Source organism: Bombus pascuorum, chromosome 12, assembly GCF_905332965.1.
Source record: "Bombus pascuorum chromosome 12, iyBomPasc1.1, whole genome shotgun sequence".
Lineage (NCBI taxonomy): Eukaryota > Metazoa > Arthropoda > Insecta > Hymenoptera > Apidae > Bombus > Bombus pascuorum.
Genome location: NC_083499.1, coordinates 11,768,802 through 11,789,285, shown reverse-complemented (window position 1 = coordinate 11,789,285; position 20,484 = coordinate 11,768,802). Strand labels below are relative to the sequence as shown.

Here is a 20,484-nt window from a genome sequence, read left to right as displayed (position 1 = left end):
GGCACCCCGCTGGGGGTAGCCACCCACATGCTATATTTACTTTATTTTATTTTTTTTTCACCAATAAGATATAACACTTTACCAAATGTCCTGAAGGAAAAATTGTAAAAACCAAAATAAAATAAAAAAAAAAAAAAGAAAAAACGTTAGTTTCATTGAAATTACCAGTTGCTGTTGTCGACCGCATCGCCAAATCCGGGCGTATCAACGACGGTCAACGTGAGATTTACACCGTTCTCCTTTAACAATACTTTGCTAGTCTCTACGGCTACGGTTTTCTTCACCCTAAGGCTAGGACCAGGATACTCGGCACTGTATATATCAGCGAGGAACATGGAATTGATCAAAGTGGATTTTCCTAGTCCTGACTCACCTATGTAGAGACATATAAAGATATTATTAAATCAGAGTAACGAAAAATAATTAAAACTATGTAAATTAATTACTAGTAAGTTTATTTTGCTACACGACCAAGCATTTTTTTCTTTAATCTTCTTTATCTAGAGGGCAGTTTGAAATACCGAACGGTACCCTGACCTTTCTGCCCGCGTACCTTGAACTGACCAAAGTGCCGCGCCTTCTCTCCTTCAAGGATAAGCGTCTGAATTGCTCTATTTATGGAGAAATGGCTCGGTTTATACCGGTACTAATAATAGCAGCACTCCGCCTATATTCTCGAATTTCAAACTTCCATGCAGACGACGCGACGCGATCTATCGCCACAACTTTTCCAGAATCGCGCTTCTCATTGCGGAATATCGATCGTTTCTTATTAATCGACTTGTTCGTTATCTTTTTATGACATGAAATTTTACAAAAAAAAAAGGAAACAAAAAGAAAGTAAGATACATAAATCAATACAAATTTGAATCGCAATTTTCCTAAAGGAAGAAATTTGTATACGTATCTCGACGTGAATTTAACGTCCAGTGATTTAAGCTGAAAACTAATTGCAAGGCAAACTCGTTTCTAAAAAGGGTTTTTGAAAGAAAATAAAGAGTATGAGAACCACTGCTGCTTCGAGTCAGCCCTAATCCAGTCGAGTGAAAGAGCGTTCTGCACGTGTTAAACAGATGGAGGTTCATAAGGCAATATCCTCGACAAAATTGAAATACCAACGAGAGAAACGGATCTCTCTTTGTGCCTGAATCTAGAAAAGTTAAAGGACGACAAAAGAAAAGAGAGAAAAGGAAAGAAAAAACAAAAGTCCGGCGTGCGTTTACTCGCACAATGGATTGATATCCGTACTCGTTAATGCGAGAAGAGGGACGCAGGAGAAATCGTAGCGTGCATTTTTTACGGCCCCTTTGAAAAAACGAATTCCCTTTACAACGAATTAGAACTCGCCTTGACCATTCATCTCCATAAGCCTTACGCTCTACGTGATCATTATTTTTCCGCGCGACTCTTCTCGCATTTTTCTCCAGATTTCGCGTATATGCAAACTCACGTCGCGTTAAAGAAACTCTGTATATTCTTGAAAATATCGGTCGTTGCACTTAAATCGATTAATCCGTAATTACCTGCACACATGTTCGATCGAGCGACCAGATTTACATAAAGAGTAGCTTCCCGAGTCTAGAGAAATCGAGTATGGCGTAACGTTGAGAGTCAATTTATTGAAATCCATCGAAATACAGACGTATCGAAGTAAATTGCACGCGATACTAGTTGCACCTGTTTATCTCGATACGACGATGTAACATCAACGCATAATGTAGTCGACGATGTACATAGAGAGCGGTAGACGGTTTTCGTTAAAGTCGCGTTCGTCGCGCCGCGATACGAAGGGTCGAGAGACCGATCGAGTCGTTTTTTAAAGAAAAGAGAAAGAGCAATACGATCGAACTAACCGACGACCATCAGGGTAAAATCGAATCCTTTCTTAACGGCCTTTCTATAGACTTGGTTAGGCAGATTCGCGAAACCCACGTAACCATCGAGTTCTTTGGGCTTGGTCTGTGGCGTTGGTCGTGGATGAAGAACAACGGTTTCCTTGTTCTCGCTGCTTCTGTTCGACTCCCGTTTATTGCTGTCCTCCGATGCATCGTTTTGATTCAGGATCACCGTGGACGGAGGTAGTCGTGGCTTGGAAGCAGGCGCCGACGATGCGACGCTCGTGTACACGGTGGTGGAGGCTGGCGGTGCTGTGTTGGGCGAGGCTAGCGTCGTGATCGTCGTGGTCGTCGTCGACGACGTACTCGTCGACGACGTACTCATCGACGACGGGGCCTGCGACGGAGGTTGTGGAGGCGGCACCGATGGCACGGATGGCGACGATATTATTCCGGCGTTGTCGCCTTTGAAAAATAGCTCGCGCTTCGCCTGTATCTGCAAACGAAATTTACGCTTATTGTACGATTACATCGACCGTGATAAGTGATCGAGTATTTGAAGAAACATAGCTTTTAACATTTCGAGGACCGTTCGTGTGCGTTCTATAGTGTGAATTCTCGCGTATTTTTCGAACGATTGAAAAGGTTGGAAAGGTCGCTCGGAAAGTTCGTGCCGATTTACATTTCGATTCGACATACGTTTATCGAATTATATAGGTGACATTTTGTTCCACAACCTTTCTCCATCTTTCACGCTACTCGAATATTCCATCCTTCCAGAACCTCTCAGGCTCTTCGGCGAAAAATTTTTCGATATCGTCTTTTATGTCGACCAAAGAGTTAAAAATCCGAGCGAACTTTCCGAGCAGCATCCAACGAGTGTGATATCTTATGAAAAATCAACAAACGCTCGCTGCTTTCCTTACCGCCTTATTCAACGGTAGAGCTAACGTTTATATAAGAAGTATGTAAGATGCGAATTCGCGTCTTCAATTCCCAAAGCGTTAATACGAAGGACTGTTCCGTACGTGAAAAAGAAGGACGATTCTATCTGATATATATCGTAATATGTATTCATTTTTAGCTTCTCCGAAATCATCACGATACAGTACGCGTACCGTCGATAACTTGCAACGTCTTTCGATTCCAGAATCTCTGTAAACGTTATTGTTGTTCTTCTTCTATTACGTTAGTCAGAGGTCATTGAGAAATACCTATTCACACCAATAACCATCATCGACGGGGAAAAATAACAACACATCCCTACCAACGGTCGATATGTCTGCAATCTGCCCCAAATACATAAATGCCAGCAGCGTTTACGTATTTCTTCCAGTTTTTTCCCTACTCTCGCTGCTATTGGCTATCTTTTAAATCGTACGGTGACACGCGTATGCACGCACTCCGATCCAATTTCAACCTTTGTTCCGTTTTGTTTGAAACCGTTCGTATATTATACGCTATACGAGAACATGTACCAATTGTTTCTACACCGCTATAGCTTCGTTATTCGAGGCATCGTTAGCAGCAGTCGGATCATTGATCCGACCGCGCGAATTACAGCCAGTCTATCCTCTTTCCTCGCTTCTGTCCACCTTGTACTCCTATAATAAACGCGGCTACTTTCATCTAGTGGGAAGTTCGCCGATCTCCATTTGCCTCTCTCGCTATCTTTTTCTTCGTTCGCGTGCCAGGAAGTTTGAATCGATCAAAAGGATCAACAAACACGCGTAAAAACTCAAACAGGCCAAATAATAACGCCGCGTCGTAAAGGAGCGACGGTTTGTTTGTTCGCGATCGATACACGCTTTACGTACGTACGACGCTTGCGACGAGCTATGGTCAACTTGGAGTGGCGGTGTGTCTTACGAACTTCCGGCCGGAAGTGGCCACTGTGTTCATCGTACTAAACAGAGACCGCAGACTACCGTTGACGATTTAGGCTACGTGAATCTCGGGCAAAATATATAGGTCGAATCATAGTAACTTTTTGCCATAATTGGAAATATACGAGGCGCGTATACGCTTCCCAGATTGAATTCGACGTATCGCGCACGGGAAGATGTAATATCGCGCGTAACGAAGTTGTATTTTTTTCTTTTTGCTTTCGATTTTTTTCCATCTTCGGTACAGTCGACGTAATTACGCCGGTAACGTTCGTGCGAATGTTAGAAACGTAAATACCTTCGTCGAAGAAACGGAACGCAACTACGTATGGCGTATTTCGAAGAAAAGCGCGTTTAAAAAAAAATTTGTATTTGTTTTTATGTGGTGTAGCCTGGTTTCGCGAGGCAAACTGAAAAGAGCGTCAGAGTTTTCGTTTGAAGCGCAAAACCTTTTGCGATGCCCGTTGCATTCCGCGACGTCAAAGACAGCCACGTTCTCCCACCGCTAGACGCGACTCGCAAATAAAAAGGAAAAGAAAAATCGTGTGCGCCGCCATGCTTTAATACCGGAGCGTAGAAACGAAGCGGCGTACAGTGAATCATAATGCGCTACGTGTTCCGTTACGATTCGATCCTATCGGACACCGCGCGTACGATATAAATTAAATAGCTGGCTCGTGCTCGTTAAGGAGCGGCGAGAAACGTGCGTAAGGTCAAGGCGGAAACGAACGTCGCTTAAGCGCGCGTCCAATTTTCGACATCGAGTTTCGCCTTTCTCGATATCCAGCTGGTCGATAATGTGACGCGCGTTCGCCTGTGTTCGTCTGCACGCGTCACGTAATAACGAGGGGATCTCGAAGGAGACTAGTCGCGGCTAGTTCTTCCATTTGCCGAGTCGTAAATTCCCCGAGAGAGGCTTCCTCGCGCCACGGAACCGACGTTGCTGACCGACTCGCGGAAATGGATCGTGTTCGGTCGAAACCTTTGTGTGTTTGCGTATGTGTGCGCGCGCTTACAGAAGCAGCACCCAGAGTCAACGTACGAACGATTGCACTTTCAGGGTGTTTTACACGTAGGCGACTTCGTCCACATAGACTAAACTGTATCGTTATGCGCGTGTGTATGTACGTGCGACGTGATGGTAAACTCGCGCGTCCAAAATCGATCCGAAACGCGGATAACGGAGCGTTGGAAGGTACCTGCCTTCCATTTTTTTTTTTTTTTTTTAACGCGATTACAGGCTAACGGCGAGCGAGCTTTAAACGGTAAGTGGAGTAAGCGAAACGCTTTAAGCAAGACGCTGGCGTCTCTTAGCGCGCGTAGAGAACAAAAAGGGCGTACGTCGAAGGGAAGCTAAAAAGTATCAGAGACGCTCTTACGTTTCCGTGGAAGCTAAATATATACGTACATATAAGCCGTGGTGAAACTAGTTTGACTAAAAGGTCGAGTCGAAGGTGGCGCGTCGGCTCTGGGTGGCCTCGACGATATCATTTCTAGGAAAAATTCACAGCCACGTTGATTACGGAGACGCCCTTTATTTACGGCACGATGTAACACAGAGTTGCACGCGTCGCATCCAACGAGGCTGGGCATCCGCCGAGAAAGAGAGACTCTCTCTCGGTCGAACCGAGTGCAGCATCGTGGAACAGAAACCGGTCCGGTGCGCTGTGTAAGACTGTACACGACAGCCAGCCAGCCTCGTTCCAAAGTCCCTTCGGAGAGATCCAAAGGAGGTGGTGGACCGTGGTGGACGCACCGTGACAATTTAGCCGTGCTACTCGCTTCCTCTCTAAAACCTTGAGGCTTGTCGGATAGAAACACGGAACAATGGAAAATCGAAGAAGCTCCTCGAAACGTAAGATCATTCCACAACCGAGAACTCGGTCTCGAGGTCTGCCTCCCGTCATCGAGAATGACGAGCTTCTCGCAACGACGATATGCGATTTTACGCAATACAGTCGTTACGATTACGATTAAACAACAACAACATGGCAAACATGTTTTTACTTTTACACGGAGGTAAACTGTTCTCATCTTTTATCGAATATTCGGATTATTCGTATAAATCGGCGTACGCAACGTGTTTTCCAAACGACGAACTTTTGGAGGAATCGTTACAGATCGAAACAAAGAGAATTCGGTAATCGTTCACAGCCCTGGAACAGGAACGAGGTGGCTGGCTGGCTGCGACAGAGGCAGCTCGATTTTTCGCCGATTGCCGAGTAAATCGATCGAGATCTATGTTCGTAGGCTGACGTTTTCAGCGACGAACTTGCACGCTTTTTGCGAAACCTGTACGTTTCTTAGACCGTAAGACCGTAGAACGAAATTCCGTCTGGAAGATATTAGGAAAGAAAACGTGAGTCAGCGCGGACAGCGTAAGATCGGTTGATCGTTTCAGCGATCGAACAATGACGATGCCTTTGGAACGACGACAACGGTTAAGAAACCTGTAACAAGCTTGTCGTTAATTAAGGGCTTGCTAGTAGCGTTTTATTATCGGAGGAATCTAACTAAACCCCACGTAGAACGAAAGTAGCCACTTGTATCGTATTAAAGTGGCGAGGAACAAAAGGATTTCTGAGAAGAATAGACCGTGATAGTTGCTGGCTGTAGATGTCGCTGCTGGGGTATTGCCGTATTTTCTTCTAATTTATGTATCGAGGAAGAAAGATATCGAACTACGGGTGCTGGGATTCGAACCCGGTACGAAACGTTCGTAACCAAAAGCGTTAACCACTGCGCTATAGTTGTGCGGTATTAGTTGATGTCGAGTGGCGGTATTTGTTGTCGAGTTCAAAGGAGATTTCAAAGGAGAGACGAAACGATGCTGAGGAATCTTACTTTTCACGGAGCAATCGATTTATAATCGACAGTTCCACGATGGTGAGTCTTTCTGTCATGGCCGATACTTGACATCCGACTATCGACCTACGCTTTGCTTTCCTTTCTGTCGTCAATCTCGAGAGCGCCATATCGCGTAGAACATTAAACTCGAAATTCAAACTTGGATTCGAACGTTACGTATTTGAATTGAAAACGGAACGCCCGATGTACGCGGATCGTAGGTATCTACGTATACTCGTATCTCTCTAGGGGATTCGCGCGACTATCCACGAGTAACCATAGAACACCATACTACAAGCGATGACACGCTTACTACAATTCTGCAACTCGACGCAGCATCGTGTATCGAGTACAAATCTCCCATTCGCGCTTCTAACATTCGTAATCCGTTTTCTCCCACCACATTGGTACGTCGATTTGTGAACGAACAACGAACGAACGATGGTATCGGTAAGATAGAATCTTCTTTCAACGAATGCAGCCTTTGCGCGAAAAACAAGAGCGATTGTATGGAAAATATATTTTGAAATAGCAACGCGAAAGAAGGAAGAAAATACGAAGAAACAGAGGGAGACGAAGGGAAAAAGAAAAGTATTAATTTATTACGAGCGAAGAGACTATCGCTGCGATCGAGGATCATCTCGGGCGACTTGTCTTTCGCGTTTAAATTTCTAACTCGTGCACCGTCAGCTAAAAGCAGTTTTTGCCTCGAGGGAAATCGCTTTTTATCAGATTTTCCCTTCTTTTCGCGAGCAAGCTTCGGACTTTGTTCTCGCGAAATACATCGTAACGACGCAACGACGAAACGTCATCTCCACCGTCTTTCGCGCAACTTTTAAATATTCTTCTCCGCTTGTTCCTTTCCCAGTCATCTTATTCCGTCCGCTTTCACGACCGTACAAAATGGAATTATTTCGCCGCTTGGAATATTTATTCGTTGATGGAACTCTCGGCTTGTCCAAAAACGCTCTGTCGTATCTTTGTAATTGTATAATTTTTCTAGTCGTCGTGATTCGATCGTTGCGGATCAACGTTTCCTTTTCTCGTTCCTTATTATCCATCGTACGAATCTTGTTCGCGTGTACGTCGAACGCGTTGCCGCTAGACCGAAGAAAATTACCGAGTAACACGGGGGAAATACGATAAACGGTAACTCGCGACAGCGTTCGAATATTTGTAGACTTTTCACGTACGCGTTGTGCGCGAGATCTGTGTCTTATTACAGTGCTTGCGTTTCAAAGTCTTTTATATAAAAAGCCTGACATTTACGATATACAATGTGCCTCCAGATACGCGTACCTAAAAGCTTTCCGCGGTAAGTGTTGGAATACTTTGGCCAGCCACCGTGTAAAGGTAAAGAGGAAGCGGAAAGTGCAGAAACGAAACGCGTCGAACAGAATCGTTCGGTCTTTTCGTTGGGGACGAGGCTTGGCGAAAAACCTTGGACCATCGGTGAAAGCTACGATATTTCCATTTCACCGAGGGAAACTCCTTCCGGTGGATCTAATTCCAGTGGAAGGAAAATAATCCTTTCTCCATTCCTCGAAATAAGAAACGTAGCGAGTCAACGATCGACATCGAACTTGTAAATAGCGAACCAACCACTCGCGAACTCAACGAGAGATGGGAAATTGCGTTTGATTTCTCGGTATAACGAGAACCAAAATCCCGGCTCTCGCCTCGTAACCGTCTATCGTTTAATATCAAAGATCAAAAAGCGGATTCTCAAATCGGAGACGATAAACTGCAACTTTGAAAGCGGCTAGATACATCGCGAAGTGTTGCTAAATGCGCGCAAATTTGTACCTGGCAATGGCCTGCGCGTTGATATTCGTCGCTTTACGCGACGTCGGTCGATCGCGTATAAAGCGCAACGAAGAAGCATGGATGTGACATGATCGATAAACCAAATTAACGATTAACGTTAACAGCGAGGTTGCCAGAACGAGTCGCGTCACTGGCGTCTGGTTTCGTGGCCGTTTCTTCCAGTTGCTCTCTCGAGATTCCATTGAGAACACGGTGAACCGATATCGCCAACACAATGGAACCTTAAAGACCGTCTGAATGGAGCGCAGATGGCTTTCGCGATCGTGCAACACCTGTCGCGTTCATTTACATCGTTGTAGATCTGCACTGGCCGCGTAGATCCGTCAGATTTTCCGTTAACTGCCTTTCTCGTTGGCAGATGTTAACCGCGTTCAGACAGATGCTCGCTACGCTGCCATCGTATTCGATTTGGCAAACATGACATCGTGTCAGCAAGGAAGAATTTTGGCCAAACCGAGGACGCATCTTTGCGAACGCAAATTATAAATTATCATTAAAAAGAAGAAACAGAAATTAACATTATGAAATCATACTTTTAAGGATGTAAACATAGACAAATGATTAAAATATGTTTCTGTGGAAGTGGTCATCATCTCTAAGAAAACTCTACATCTGGTCTCTTAGTTTTCTCAGGCACTGAAGGCAAACCATAAACAGCAGATAGGTGACGTTGGCTTCAGGGTTTTCAGTCATAGGGTAACACTGCTGGCGTGCAGATCTGGATCAGCTCAATTATATTTCGATTTGTATTTACGCTTCGGTATTTAAAATATATATTTCTACCTTACAATTTATCCACGCGTTCCTTTGTATTCGCATACATCTAACAACCTCAACAGTTTCTGTAAGTTAACTTGTGCATAGGATCGTTTAACGTTACTCGTGAGACATTCGTCACATACGCGCAAAATCATCTCGAGTTGCTGCTTCGCCCGACCGAAAAAGTCTTCCTCGCTAATTCTGAATAGTCGTTGATCGTGATCGTCGACTAGCAGCTAAGGAAACGCTAAGAACAAACGGAAACTGCGTTTCCTAACTAGCAGCGACTTGGAACTGTTAGCAATTTGCTTCAATGATAGTTGGACGATGTAAAAATAGCACAGAGAAAGGAAGCGGATTCACAAATATGGATATTGTTTGGTCCTTTCTTCTCATCATGTAAATAGTCACTTATCAGAATGTGCAGTTAATGTACGTACGAGTATGTACACAGCGAGTCCCAGAAGTATTCCTAATCTTCCCTCAGATTGTCGACTTTGAACGACTACTTACTAGCGGTATTTTTTATAATACAAATTCGACATAATGATAATAATAATAATATCAAAGGAATATCATCGATAAGAATTGTTTTTCGAATTTCAAATAGTAGTATTTCGCATGCTACGGTGAGTCCTACTTTCAACGATCGATATCTTTTAAAATACAAATTCGATATCGTCGATAAGAATTATTTTGGCAGGTTTCGAGATTCTTATCGATGATATGAAATTTGCGCTTTAGAAGATATCCAAGTCGGCAATTTGATAACTACGAATATCTACTTGCGTGACTCATTGTTATGCACACGTACGCAACGATACGAGACGATGATACTCGTTGCTTGCATTTATCCTCAGTTCTTATTAATTGTATTAACAGTTCGTACGACGGAAACAAATACGAAAAGGAGAGAACGATGGTAATAAAGAAACGGTGGTATCGGATCTGTGCACAAAACTATTCGAGATACGTACATATTTCGTTGATTTCCCAGAGGAGCATCCGGTGCGCCGCTTTTTTCCGCCGGAAGTGGAGGGGAAATTTTACGACGGAGAAGCTCGCGATTTTAACATATATATATATAAAGATAGCAGGTTGCTTTAAGTTGTCCGTTCGGAGAAGGAGAGAGCCGATCGAGAAACAACAAGATCACGATCTATCGGAAACGTCGGCGCGCTGGTCTATCCGTTCGATAAGATCCGTGGAGAAGAACCGTTTCCTGCGTAAAACCTACATGGCTGCCAAAGCGAAGGCGTGGAAAGGCGTTTAAGACAAACAGAAACCTCTGATAACAGGTTGAAGAAAGTCTGGTAGTTCTATAGACGTCTGGTGAGCAACGAGACAAACGCGTTAAAAGCCGCATATACCACAGTGTCTGAAACTTTCAGATTATTACTTTATCTCGTGTCTTACGCGAAGAAAATATTTGTAGAGTATATGGTACGTATACGCGAAACTGCTTTTAATAATAACGCCATGTCACGAATTGCTAATGACTTTGAAGTTTACAAACACTATACATATGTATATACAGGTGGAACGAAGCGTAGGATAAGGTAAGGTAAGGTAGGGTAGAGTAAGGTAAGGTAAGGTAAGGTAAGGTAAGGTAAGGTAAGGTAAGGTAAGGTAAGGTAAGGTAGGGTAAGGTAGGGTGGGGTAGGGTAGGGTAGGGTGAGGTAAGGTAGGGTGAGGTAAGGTAGGGTGAGGTAAGGTAGGGTGGGGTAGGGTAGGGTAGGGTAGGGTAGGGTAGGGTAGGGTAGGGTGAGGTAAGGTAAGGTAAGGTAAGGTAAGGTAAGGTAAGGTAAGGTAAGGTAAGGTAAGGTAAGGTAAGGTAAGGTAAGGTAAGGTAAGGTAAGGTAAGGTAAGGTAAGGTAAGGTAAGATAAGGTAAGGTAAGGTAAGGTAAGATAGGTGGCATTAAATTCACTTCGATAGATTCGACGCGTAAGGTAATGCTTTTGACGCGATGTTCGAGTCCGAAACTTTTCGACAAACAAACACGCTTTAAATCAAGCGATAGAATCGTTACACAGATACACCGCTCGATAGGACAGAGAACTTGGCTGCTTCGTAAGACGTTGAACGCTGCCAAAGTTTCGCTGGCATTCCGTGCGATATCGTTACAGCGACAAGCGATCGCTTTCTACTTGAACCTTAACCATATGTGCTCCACGTATACGTGTAACGCTTTAATAAAAAACTTCGATAAAGTAGAAACAGTCGCGCTAAATCGGATACACGGCTCTTCGTCGTTCTTCGTACAGTTTTACATCAAATTGAATTTATCAAATCGATTGCACCGCGCACGTTCATGGAAATTTGTCCATCTTTTAAATATCGCAATATCTACCTGCCGTTTCCCTATTTTTGCATTTTTACGTATACGCGTTCTCGCATGTAGGTCTAGGAACAGACCTAGTGCAGAAGTAACGCCATGAGGCGTTAATAATAAGAACAGCCCTTAATTACCACGGATTACCGCGCTCAACGAACGGCTAATTAGTCAAGGAGTTACAAAATATCATTCCGCGACGTGGTGATTATTCGTTCGGAATGCAAGTGCGGAGCGTTGACGATTCGCGTGATGCGCGGATAGCGTTGGAAAATTTGCCCCGCTCGTTTAATCCGTTTGCTCCGTCGCAAATTGTACGCTGTACATTGTACATTGAACACGCAGCGGACTCGGAAATAACTGTTTTCATCGACGAAGCGCGGCTCCACGAAGTTCTTCAAAGTCGAAACTCGTAAATCGCGGTACCGCGTGTATCGTGCAATAATTTTATTATCGTCGTGGCCGTTTAGTCTCGCGTGGCCCAGATTTCTACCGTCTAATGGCTCGCTCTATATCGTTGTGACAATTTCGTCCAACGACGCGTCTCTGTTGTATTTAATTCACCTCGAATCCTTCGTGGAACAACGAATTCCAAGCTCGCGTACTCGCACTGCTGTGTCGTCCGTCCCATTGAACGTTCTCGCGCGAAACCAGTTGCGATATGGAACAGCTGGAACGCGTTTCTCGCTTCTGCCGTCGATACGTAAATTCGGTCAGCTTTCCCTCTTAAATTTCCTATTCGGATCGATCCGCAGATTTTTCGCAACTGCCGAGACGCGTTCGTCGCATAAATTTCCAACGTTTCGACAAGTTTCTTCTTTGCTGTTTTCTCTTGCGATTCTTTAATACACATTTGGACAAGTTAATTACCGAATATAAAGAACAACCTGGATAGGTGTATCGAAACTGGCAGGCACTCGACAAAGAAAGTGTTCTTTCGCGACTTGTTGCAAGCACGGAGCGCGGGCTTGTTTTTAACATAGATCGAGAAGCTTTTGTTCTTCGTGAAACGTGTTGCCACTGCTTCGTAAAACGCGCGTCAACGTTGCTGCCTGTTTCAAATACTTGCATCGTATATTCGCCTAAGCGCAGACAGTAACCGAACGATTGATCTTCCCTCGCGATTTATAACATCGTGGAAAAGTCTTACCCATTTACGATAACGATTTCGTTATCGCAAAGAGTCGTAATGTATATTTAACTCCGCTACGTCGTTCGGTTCGTCCTCCATTCGAAATATTTCTCATGTTCGAGGAGGACGCGTCGTAATACGCGCCAGCCCTTCATCGAAATTAACGGCGATGCGCCTTCCTTGAAAACGTAGTTACACAATGCCGAATATAATTGTCCGATTACTCTCGTTCGTTACTGTATTTCCTTCGCGTAACGTTTGCATTTTCTTTCGTAGTACCACGTTCTCGATGCACGTTGCGTTTTACAACGATCAGTTTTGTGTTTTTCAGTGCCACGCGGGGAGATACTATTTTATAAATAGATATGAATTAATCGAAAGCACAGACACGGAAGGGGCGATGATAAATACACGCTCCAGTATCTAATCGGTCTTCTACGTAATTTGCGTTACCGCATTCGCTTTTGCATACCGATGATTGCAGTGGAATCGCACCAGTGATTACGAGGCCTGGATTTTTTCCGCACCGACGCGACGCGACGCTACGCGACGCCACGACGCTTCCACTCGCCAATGCAACGCGGCGTGCCACGTAGTTTTCAGAATACAATGCAGTCACGAATATAATAGAAACATTCTTCTCCTCTTGAGTCAACAACGTTGCTGTCTCGTTCTCCGCGCAATCTCGCCAATCCCGAAAGAAGACGAACGACGCGATTTTCAATTTTCATTCGCTTTCTATTTGTTTTACGTATTACGAAACTGGCTGCGACCGAAGACTCGGCCTTCGTCACAGTTTTCTCAAACCGTAAATCCCAACTATTAACAGCGCAAAATTCCTTCCGCGGATGATGGGAACGTCGGAGGAAATTTAGCGGACGAACGTGGTTCGATATAAAGCGAAGAGCAGTATCGCCAATCCGTAAAGGAGACGAACAACGCGATTTTCAATTTTCATTCGCTTTCTATTTGTTTTACGTATTGTGAAACTGGCTGCGACCGAAGACTCGGCCTTCGTCACAGTTTTCTCAAACCGTAGATAGCAACTATTATCAGCGCAAAATTCCTTCCGCGGATGATGGGAATGTCGGAGGAAATTCAGCGTACGAACGTGGACCGATATAAAGCGAAGAACAGTAACGCGTGTAATTAACAGTTGCAAATAGACGCGTTTCGGATGGTACGGCGGGTGAATCGAAACGGTTGAACGTAAGGGGGGAGTCGTGGAAGGTCGAGGAGGATTGTTAGAAAAATCGATAGCTGCTAACGCCGCGGTCATTTTCAGCTCAACTCTCTTTTTTCATTTTCTCGGCGTAAAACATTTGCGTTTTTTTGCTCGCGTAACTACGTGTTCGGATCAGGTCCGAGGAAAAACGACTCGTCAACTAGCTTGCCGCCGTTGCAATCACACGACCGTCCCATTCGCGAGTCTGCTCCACTTTGAAGTTACGGTTAATCAAAGGAAGGTGTAGAAATCGAAGGGCACCGAAAACGTTCGATAACGAAATTATCGGGTTACAGGCACGAGGTTCTCGAGCGTGGACATAATTGCTCGTATGGAAACTAGCGCAAACGAGATTCCGAATTTGCTTTTTCCACCCCGCGATCGCAAAGCGTATCGATCCGCTGGCTATGCGAATTCTTACGTGGCGATTTTAACACGCAAAGGGCAGAGTACTGCTCGGCATACAGAATACTATGCAACTAGCGATCTGTCGATATATTAGCCGACCGATCGATTAAAACGAAAAATGAAGCTACACGATCGGAGAAGAGTCGAAGCTTCTTTTCGAAATTTCTTTTAGTTTCGTTCAGCTTCGCTACTACAGCGTCCCGGTGTTCCCTTGATATTCTTATAAACAATGAATTAATAAAATACACGCTCTTATCGAGGATCACGCGATGGGATGACCAATAACGTAACGATCGTAGAAACATAGCGTCATTAGAGATTAGAAATTGTATCTTCTTTACTTCTCTCGCAGCTTCTTTTCGAAATTTCTTTTAGCTTCGTTCAGCTTTGCAACTACAGCATCGCGGCGTTTCCTTGATATTCTTATGAACAATGAATTAATAAAATACACGCTCTTATCAAGGATCACGCGGTGGAATGACCAATAACGTAACGATTGTAGAAACATAGCGTTATTAGAGATTAGAAATTGTATCTTCTTTAATTCTCCTCTCGCAGCTTCTTTTCCTACAGACGGAGATACATCTAAATTACGAGAAGCATCGCCGTGTTTATCCGTTTTTTAGAAAAAGAAACGCGTATTTGAACGGCTTTTCCAGACAATCCTCGAACCAAGTCTCGTTAATCCTACGAGGAATTGACAAAAATGGCAACTTCTGCCTTAATTCGGATGGCAAGCCTGCACGTAACCCAATTCTCTGCTTAAGTGAAATTCTCCGGGTAAACTGCATGTTTCGAGGCACGGTGGTATTCGCGTGTCCTCGACCCGTACGAATTTCCTTAATTAACGTTCTTTTAAGAGTACAGCATGGTGAAATTCTAGCAGCAAGATGCTGCGTCTCGCACGTGCCGGCACAACTTCTCGGCTAATTTCGTTCAATTAACGTTCGAGCCAGTCCGGGAGAGACCGCCGCGCAACGCCACGTTCTAAACGAGCCACGGGGAGAGATTAGACGTCGGGCCTCTTTCCTATCAACCCGTTAATCCGTTTTATAGTTTCCAACATTCGAGTAAACAGCCAGCTACAAAATATACGTCGCGAGTTCCTGCTGAACCGTGCAACAACGTGTACCGGATTCGCGTTTCCGATGATCGAACACGGAGGAAAATCGTTTTGAAACGATAACGTTCGATCGGCTAACCGGCTGTTAGCGCCGATCGTTTGAGAGGAATGCGCTGGATAACTTTCTCGTTATTCGATTATACGCTACCAATAAGTTTACACGGAGGGTAAGGTTTCTTGGAACGCGGTAAACCAGGAAACGTTCGATCGCACGTGGCCCTTTTCTCGTCGATGATAGTTCTTCCACGAAGAGGAGCCAGGGAAAATAGAAAATAGATAATAGTAAATTTGTAAAACTGGTAGAATTTCTGGCGGAGGAGGTCGATAATATCTGGCGACACGAGATTCTTTGAAAATGGACAAACAGAGTAACTCGGAGTAACGGACGACGAATAGGTTGCTTTTATATTTCACGACGATTTATATCAACGCCACTAACACGTGTATTTCGTCTTAGAAGCTTCACACACGTATATCTTTGCATATCGTATACGTTCTGTATACTTTTACACTTCGAAATTTCGTAGAAACGCGTAAACATTCGCAGTTTAGAGTGTATGGAGATGGACTTGTAAAGCCTTCTAATTGGTGAAAACTTAAATCGGTAGCCGCTGAAAAATATACTAGAAAATATACTAACCTACTACTATAGTCTAGGCAGAGCCTGGAAAAACGAGAGCGAAGAAACGAAACGTTTGGCGAAGCTCTCGCTGTGAATGCGCAAGTTCGTTGAGAGAAAGAGACAGCGAGAGTTTACCACGGATCTCCTTTCTCTCTCAGCCGTTCTCCTCTTATTTATTTTGTTCTGTCTACGACTACGTTCGCGTTTTGTTTCATGGAAAAGTCTATCGCGCTATTTGCGTAAAACCGTATATAAGCATGCGGTGTACATGCCATAAACAGTTAGGTGCACACGTATCTCCGCCGAGGGTTGGAAATGGAAATACCATAGAGAACGAGGAACATGAACGTTGTTTGAAGCGAAAAAAATAGGGAGAAAAAGTGGGACGCGGCCTGCTTTCCTGAAAGGGTGCTCTGTGTGTCGGGTGGGCGGGTTTCCCCTTCGTGTTCCAACGGAATCAAACCAGGCTCGTCCCAGCTATGAATTTACATCGAGTACACGCTAGCCGAGTCTTCTCTAAACCTTCTCTTCTCTAAACCTCGTTGTTCCGAAACTGGTTCCACCGGATCCTCGACGAATGGACGTACGACTAAGGACCTCTGGCGCAACTCGGCTAGTATCGTTGGTCGAGTTTCACGAGTCACGATCTACCGATTTACCGGTGTTGATAAATTCCCTCGCGTAGCGCCAACGAGTAACGAGTTTATCAATCAGACAGATCGAGTCTTCCGAGTGAATTTTAAGAATTTTACTAGTGGAGATGATCTTCGAGTAAAATCTGTTCGCGCGAAAGAAACTTCCGTACGGATAATAATACATTCGAATGTCGGATTTATCTTTTCTCCAGCTCTGACCAATTTTTTAAACGAATATTCCTTACTCCGCAATTTGAAAGAAAACTTGCTGTATCTTTCGAGTCGGTCGGCGACGACCACATCAGCCACCGTGTCGTCTACGTACGTAGAAGAAAGAAGGGACTTGAAAATTCTTTCGACCAGCTGCATTTATCCGAGACGGAACAATGATCTCATTTAAGGTCGGCCACGATCACGGAAGTCATAAATTTCCATTTTATCGAACACGACCAGGCTTCTCCGTTCTTCTTGGAAGCTTTCATCCTCGTTTCATCACCGGTTCCGTATCGGTAAAGACTCGTAAGAGGCGATGCGACGTCGATAATTTCTTAGTCACTTTTAACGACAATTCGACGCGTATACGATATTTTGGTAACGCAAATACCTGTAACTTGCTACGTGAGTGGAAAATAATAAACGGCGAGGAAAACGCATCTATTCTTTTGTTCCATCGGCACCGCTTTTATCATCGTTCCGATTAACAATTTTTGAACAAACGCGCTTCCACGATAATTTGTATATTTTTGTACATTTCGATGCTCACGGTTCCGATAAACGTACGGGTATCTAGTTGGTACGAATACTTGCGTTTCAATGTCCTGAACAGTTTCCAAAGGATATCCCTGCGTACGCAATATACGACGCCTTCGATTTAAAAACCACTTTCAAGTGTATCTGTTCGCCGTTTCGTGAGTCACGAATTACAGTGTATTTTTTATTGTCTATGACGCACCATCGGGGGTTGAACCCTCGGTTAAAATCGCCCCGTAACACGGACAGGACCCCTTCCTCCGAATATAAGTACGAAGGGTAGCCATGTGCGTGATCTCAGTGGCTCTCAAATCTTCACGACCACGTGCCCGTCCTTGATATTGCTTCCAACTTGGTTAAATGTAATTAATTTCGAAACTTTATCGAAATTACCTGGTACGTGCATTACGATTTCTAAAAATTGCAGAACTTTGACAAGGATCGTCACTAGCCCTTGATTTATTTTTCGTCTATCGAGATTAACGAACAATCCTGATTAATTAACGATATTTAACTACTACGATGGAATTTTCATATGTATATATAAAACAATAAGTAAAGCACTTAGCGAAACAACGGTGTATCGAAGAGTTAGGTGGGACTACTCGAGTTTCCAAGGCCAAAGTATTCTGGTCTTGCTACTTAAATTACATACAACGCTCCTGCGGTGCTTATTTATTCGACGGAACGTGTTTCACCCGTTCGAGTTTCCGACAAGTTGCACGAAATTTAGTCTAATTAAAAAAAGGAAGCATATAAAAATAAACGCGGACGATGGAAGGGTGCGGTACGAGGTTAAGAAATCGGAAGCACATACTTGACGCGACGGAATTAAAATACAAGTCTCTCGCGAGCGCAAAAGCCCATGAAAGTGGAGGCGAGAACGATGCCCCATATCCCCATATGTTCCTCCCTCGACCGCCTTTCTTTCCATCGCTCTTGCCATACATCCCACTAGACTAGCAAATTCTTTCTCTTTCTCTCTCCCCCTCTCTCTCCTTCTCCCTACCCCTTCGCGCATGCAACCATAACAGGGAGGGCACATAGGGCAAACTTGCCACGTGTTCGATTCGAACGGATATTCTCATCGATCTTTAGCTTATTCGGAGATGCGATTATTTTATCTATATAACGATAGGCATTTCTAAAGAAAATTGAAAAATTCCACGAACCACGATCGTCGCGTATCGTATTACACACGTGGGTAGTATAAATTCGAATTGATAAAATCCGAATTTTGAAATTCTAAAAATTCTAATTACCCTTCTGTGTATAGCGATTACATCCAAGTCTGATTTTTTATTTACCCCCGAAAAACGCGACGACACAACGAGAACGTGTCCATAACGTTGTACAGTAGCGGACAAAAGTTTAAGACGATGATTTGTAAACCGGATTACAAACATCTTATACGCATATTGTTCTTCTATTCGGTTTGTCTCTTTGGAATAACGTAGCTGTATGTTTGACCTTCGTAACCTCAGACAGTCAGTTGTTAAATACAAACAATGTAGGAGTTACAACAGTTAGTTACCGCCTAGCACTTGGAAACAGTGGACATTAGTTTAAGACGATCTGTGTAAAACGTGAGTACGAGTACAGTTTTTGAACATTTTGATTCTGGAATGTCAAAATCATTGTTTAGTGTACCTTTTATTGCTTAAAATTCATTTAGGTAGGAACAGACTATGGGTAAATCAAAGAATTTACTTGAAAACGAAAGGGAACAAATCGTAAGGCTGCGAAAGCAAAGTAAAACCTTCACCGAAATAGCAAATATAGTGAACAGGTCAGAAACAGCTTGTAAACAAGCTTGGTATAAATGTTTAAAGACAGGCATGTATTGCGATCAACCGAAAAACGGAAGACCACGGAAAACAACACCGAAAATGGATCGCCGGATTCATCGATTGAGCGAAAAGGATCGTTTTCGTAGTGCAAATAATATTGCTGCGGAGATAAACTATGAAAACGATACACAAATTAGTGCTAGAACTGTTAGGAGAAGATTAGAAGACTTTAACTTAAGAGGACGAAAACCCCAAAAGAAACCACTGCTGAGTTCTAGGAATCGAAAAAGACGACTTGCATTTGCTAAAGCTCATAAGCATTGGACAAGTGAAGATTGGCAAAAGGTATTGTTTTCTGACGAATCGAAATTCAATCGCGTCTGTTCTGACGGGATACGGTACGTTAGACGTCGAATTGGCGAAAGTTTGAAAACACAGTGCGTTTTAAAAACTCTTAAACATGGTGGTGGCAACGTTATGGTGTGGGCGTGTTTTTCTCGAAGCGGCCCTGGTCCGATATGTCGTATCAATGGAATTATGGACCGTTTTCAATACAAGGACATACTCAAGAACACAATGTTACCTTTTGCACGCAACAATATGAGTGATGATTTTATTTTTCAAAATGATAATGATCCGAAGCACACGGCTCGGGTTGTGAAACAGTTTTTTCAAGAAGAAAATATCACCGTGCTGCCGTGGCCGTCGCAATCACCAGACATTAACCCAATCGAGAATTTGTGAAGCATCATAAAAAAGACAGTACAAGGTTATAAACCGAAAAATTTAAATGAACTTTACTCTACGATTGAAACAGCCTGGAATAATATTACGGTAGATTAATATAAAAAATTAATAGATTCTATGCCAAGAAGATGTACCGAAGGGATAAGAAATAACGGATATTGAACAAAATATTGAATTTAAACAAAAATTGTGTATATTTTTTAACCAAAAATTAATATTTTTTGTATAGTCTTAAACTTTTGACCGACGAAATATTATACAGATTTCGTTCCTTTTTTATAACTTAGCTATTGAGCAAAATATCAAAATGAAATTTTTTTTCTAAGTGTACAAACAAATGTACAATTAGTTAATACCAAAAGTAGAACACCGTATTTATATTTTTTATGGAAAGTAAATCAATTATTTATTTCTTCCATTTCGTCTTAAACTTTTGTCCGCTACTGTATAATATAACCTCTCGTGAAGCTTACAAATTTTTGGAATAAACGTAATTCGTATGGAAGAAAGAACTGTGAGGCTAAAATTTCACTTGTTTGCCTGAATCCGATTAAAATCGACGAT

The 20,484-nt window shown here is 43.3% G+C and overlaps 1 protein-coding gene across 10 annotated transcripts in view; it reads right to left on the bottom strand.

Annotated features, from left to right (window-relative positions):
- The window catches only part of LOC132912967 (septin-7), a 43,992-nt gene that overhangs the window by 9,950 nt on the left and 13,558 nt on the right, over positions 1-20,484 (bottom strand). For 8 of the 10 annotated variants that reach the window (XM_060970830.1, XM_060970826.1, XM_060970829.1 and 5 more), the window contains 2 exons: positions 1,854-2,331; positions 166-373 (listed from right to left, as the gene is read on the bottom strand). In XM_060970830.1, coding sequence (XP_060826813.1) covers positions 166-373; positions 1,854-2,331 — 686 coding nt within the window. The remainder of the gene's footprint in view (positions 1-165; positions 374-1,853; positions 2,332-20,484) is intronic. The other 2 variants (XM_060970831.1, XM_060970827.1) reach the window with 1 other exon arrangement.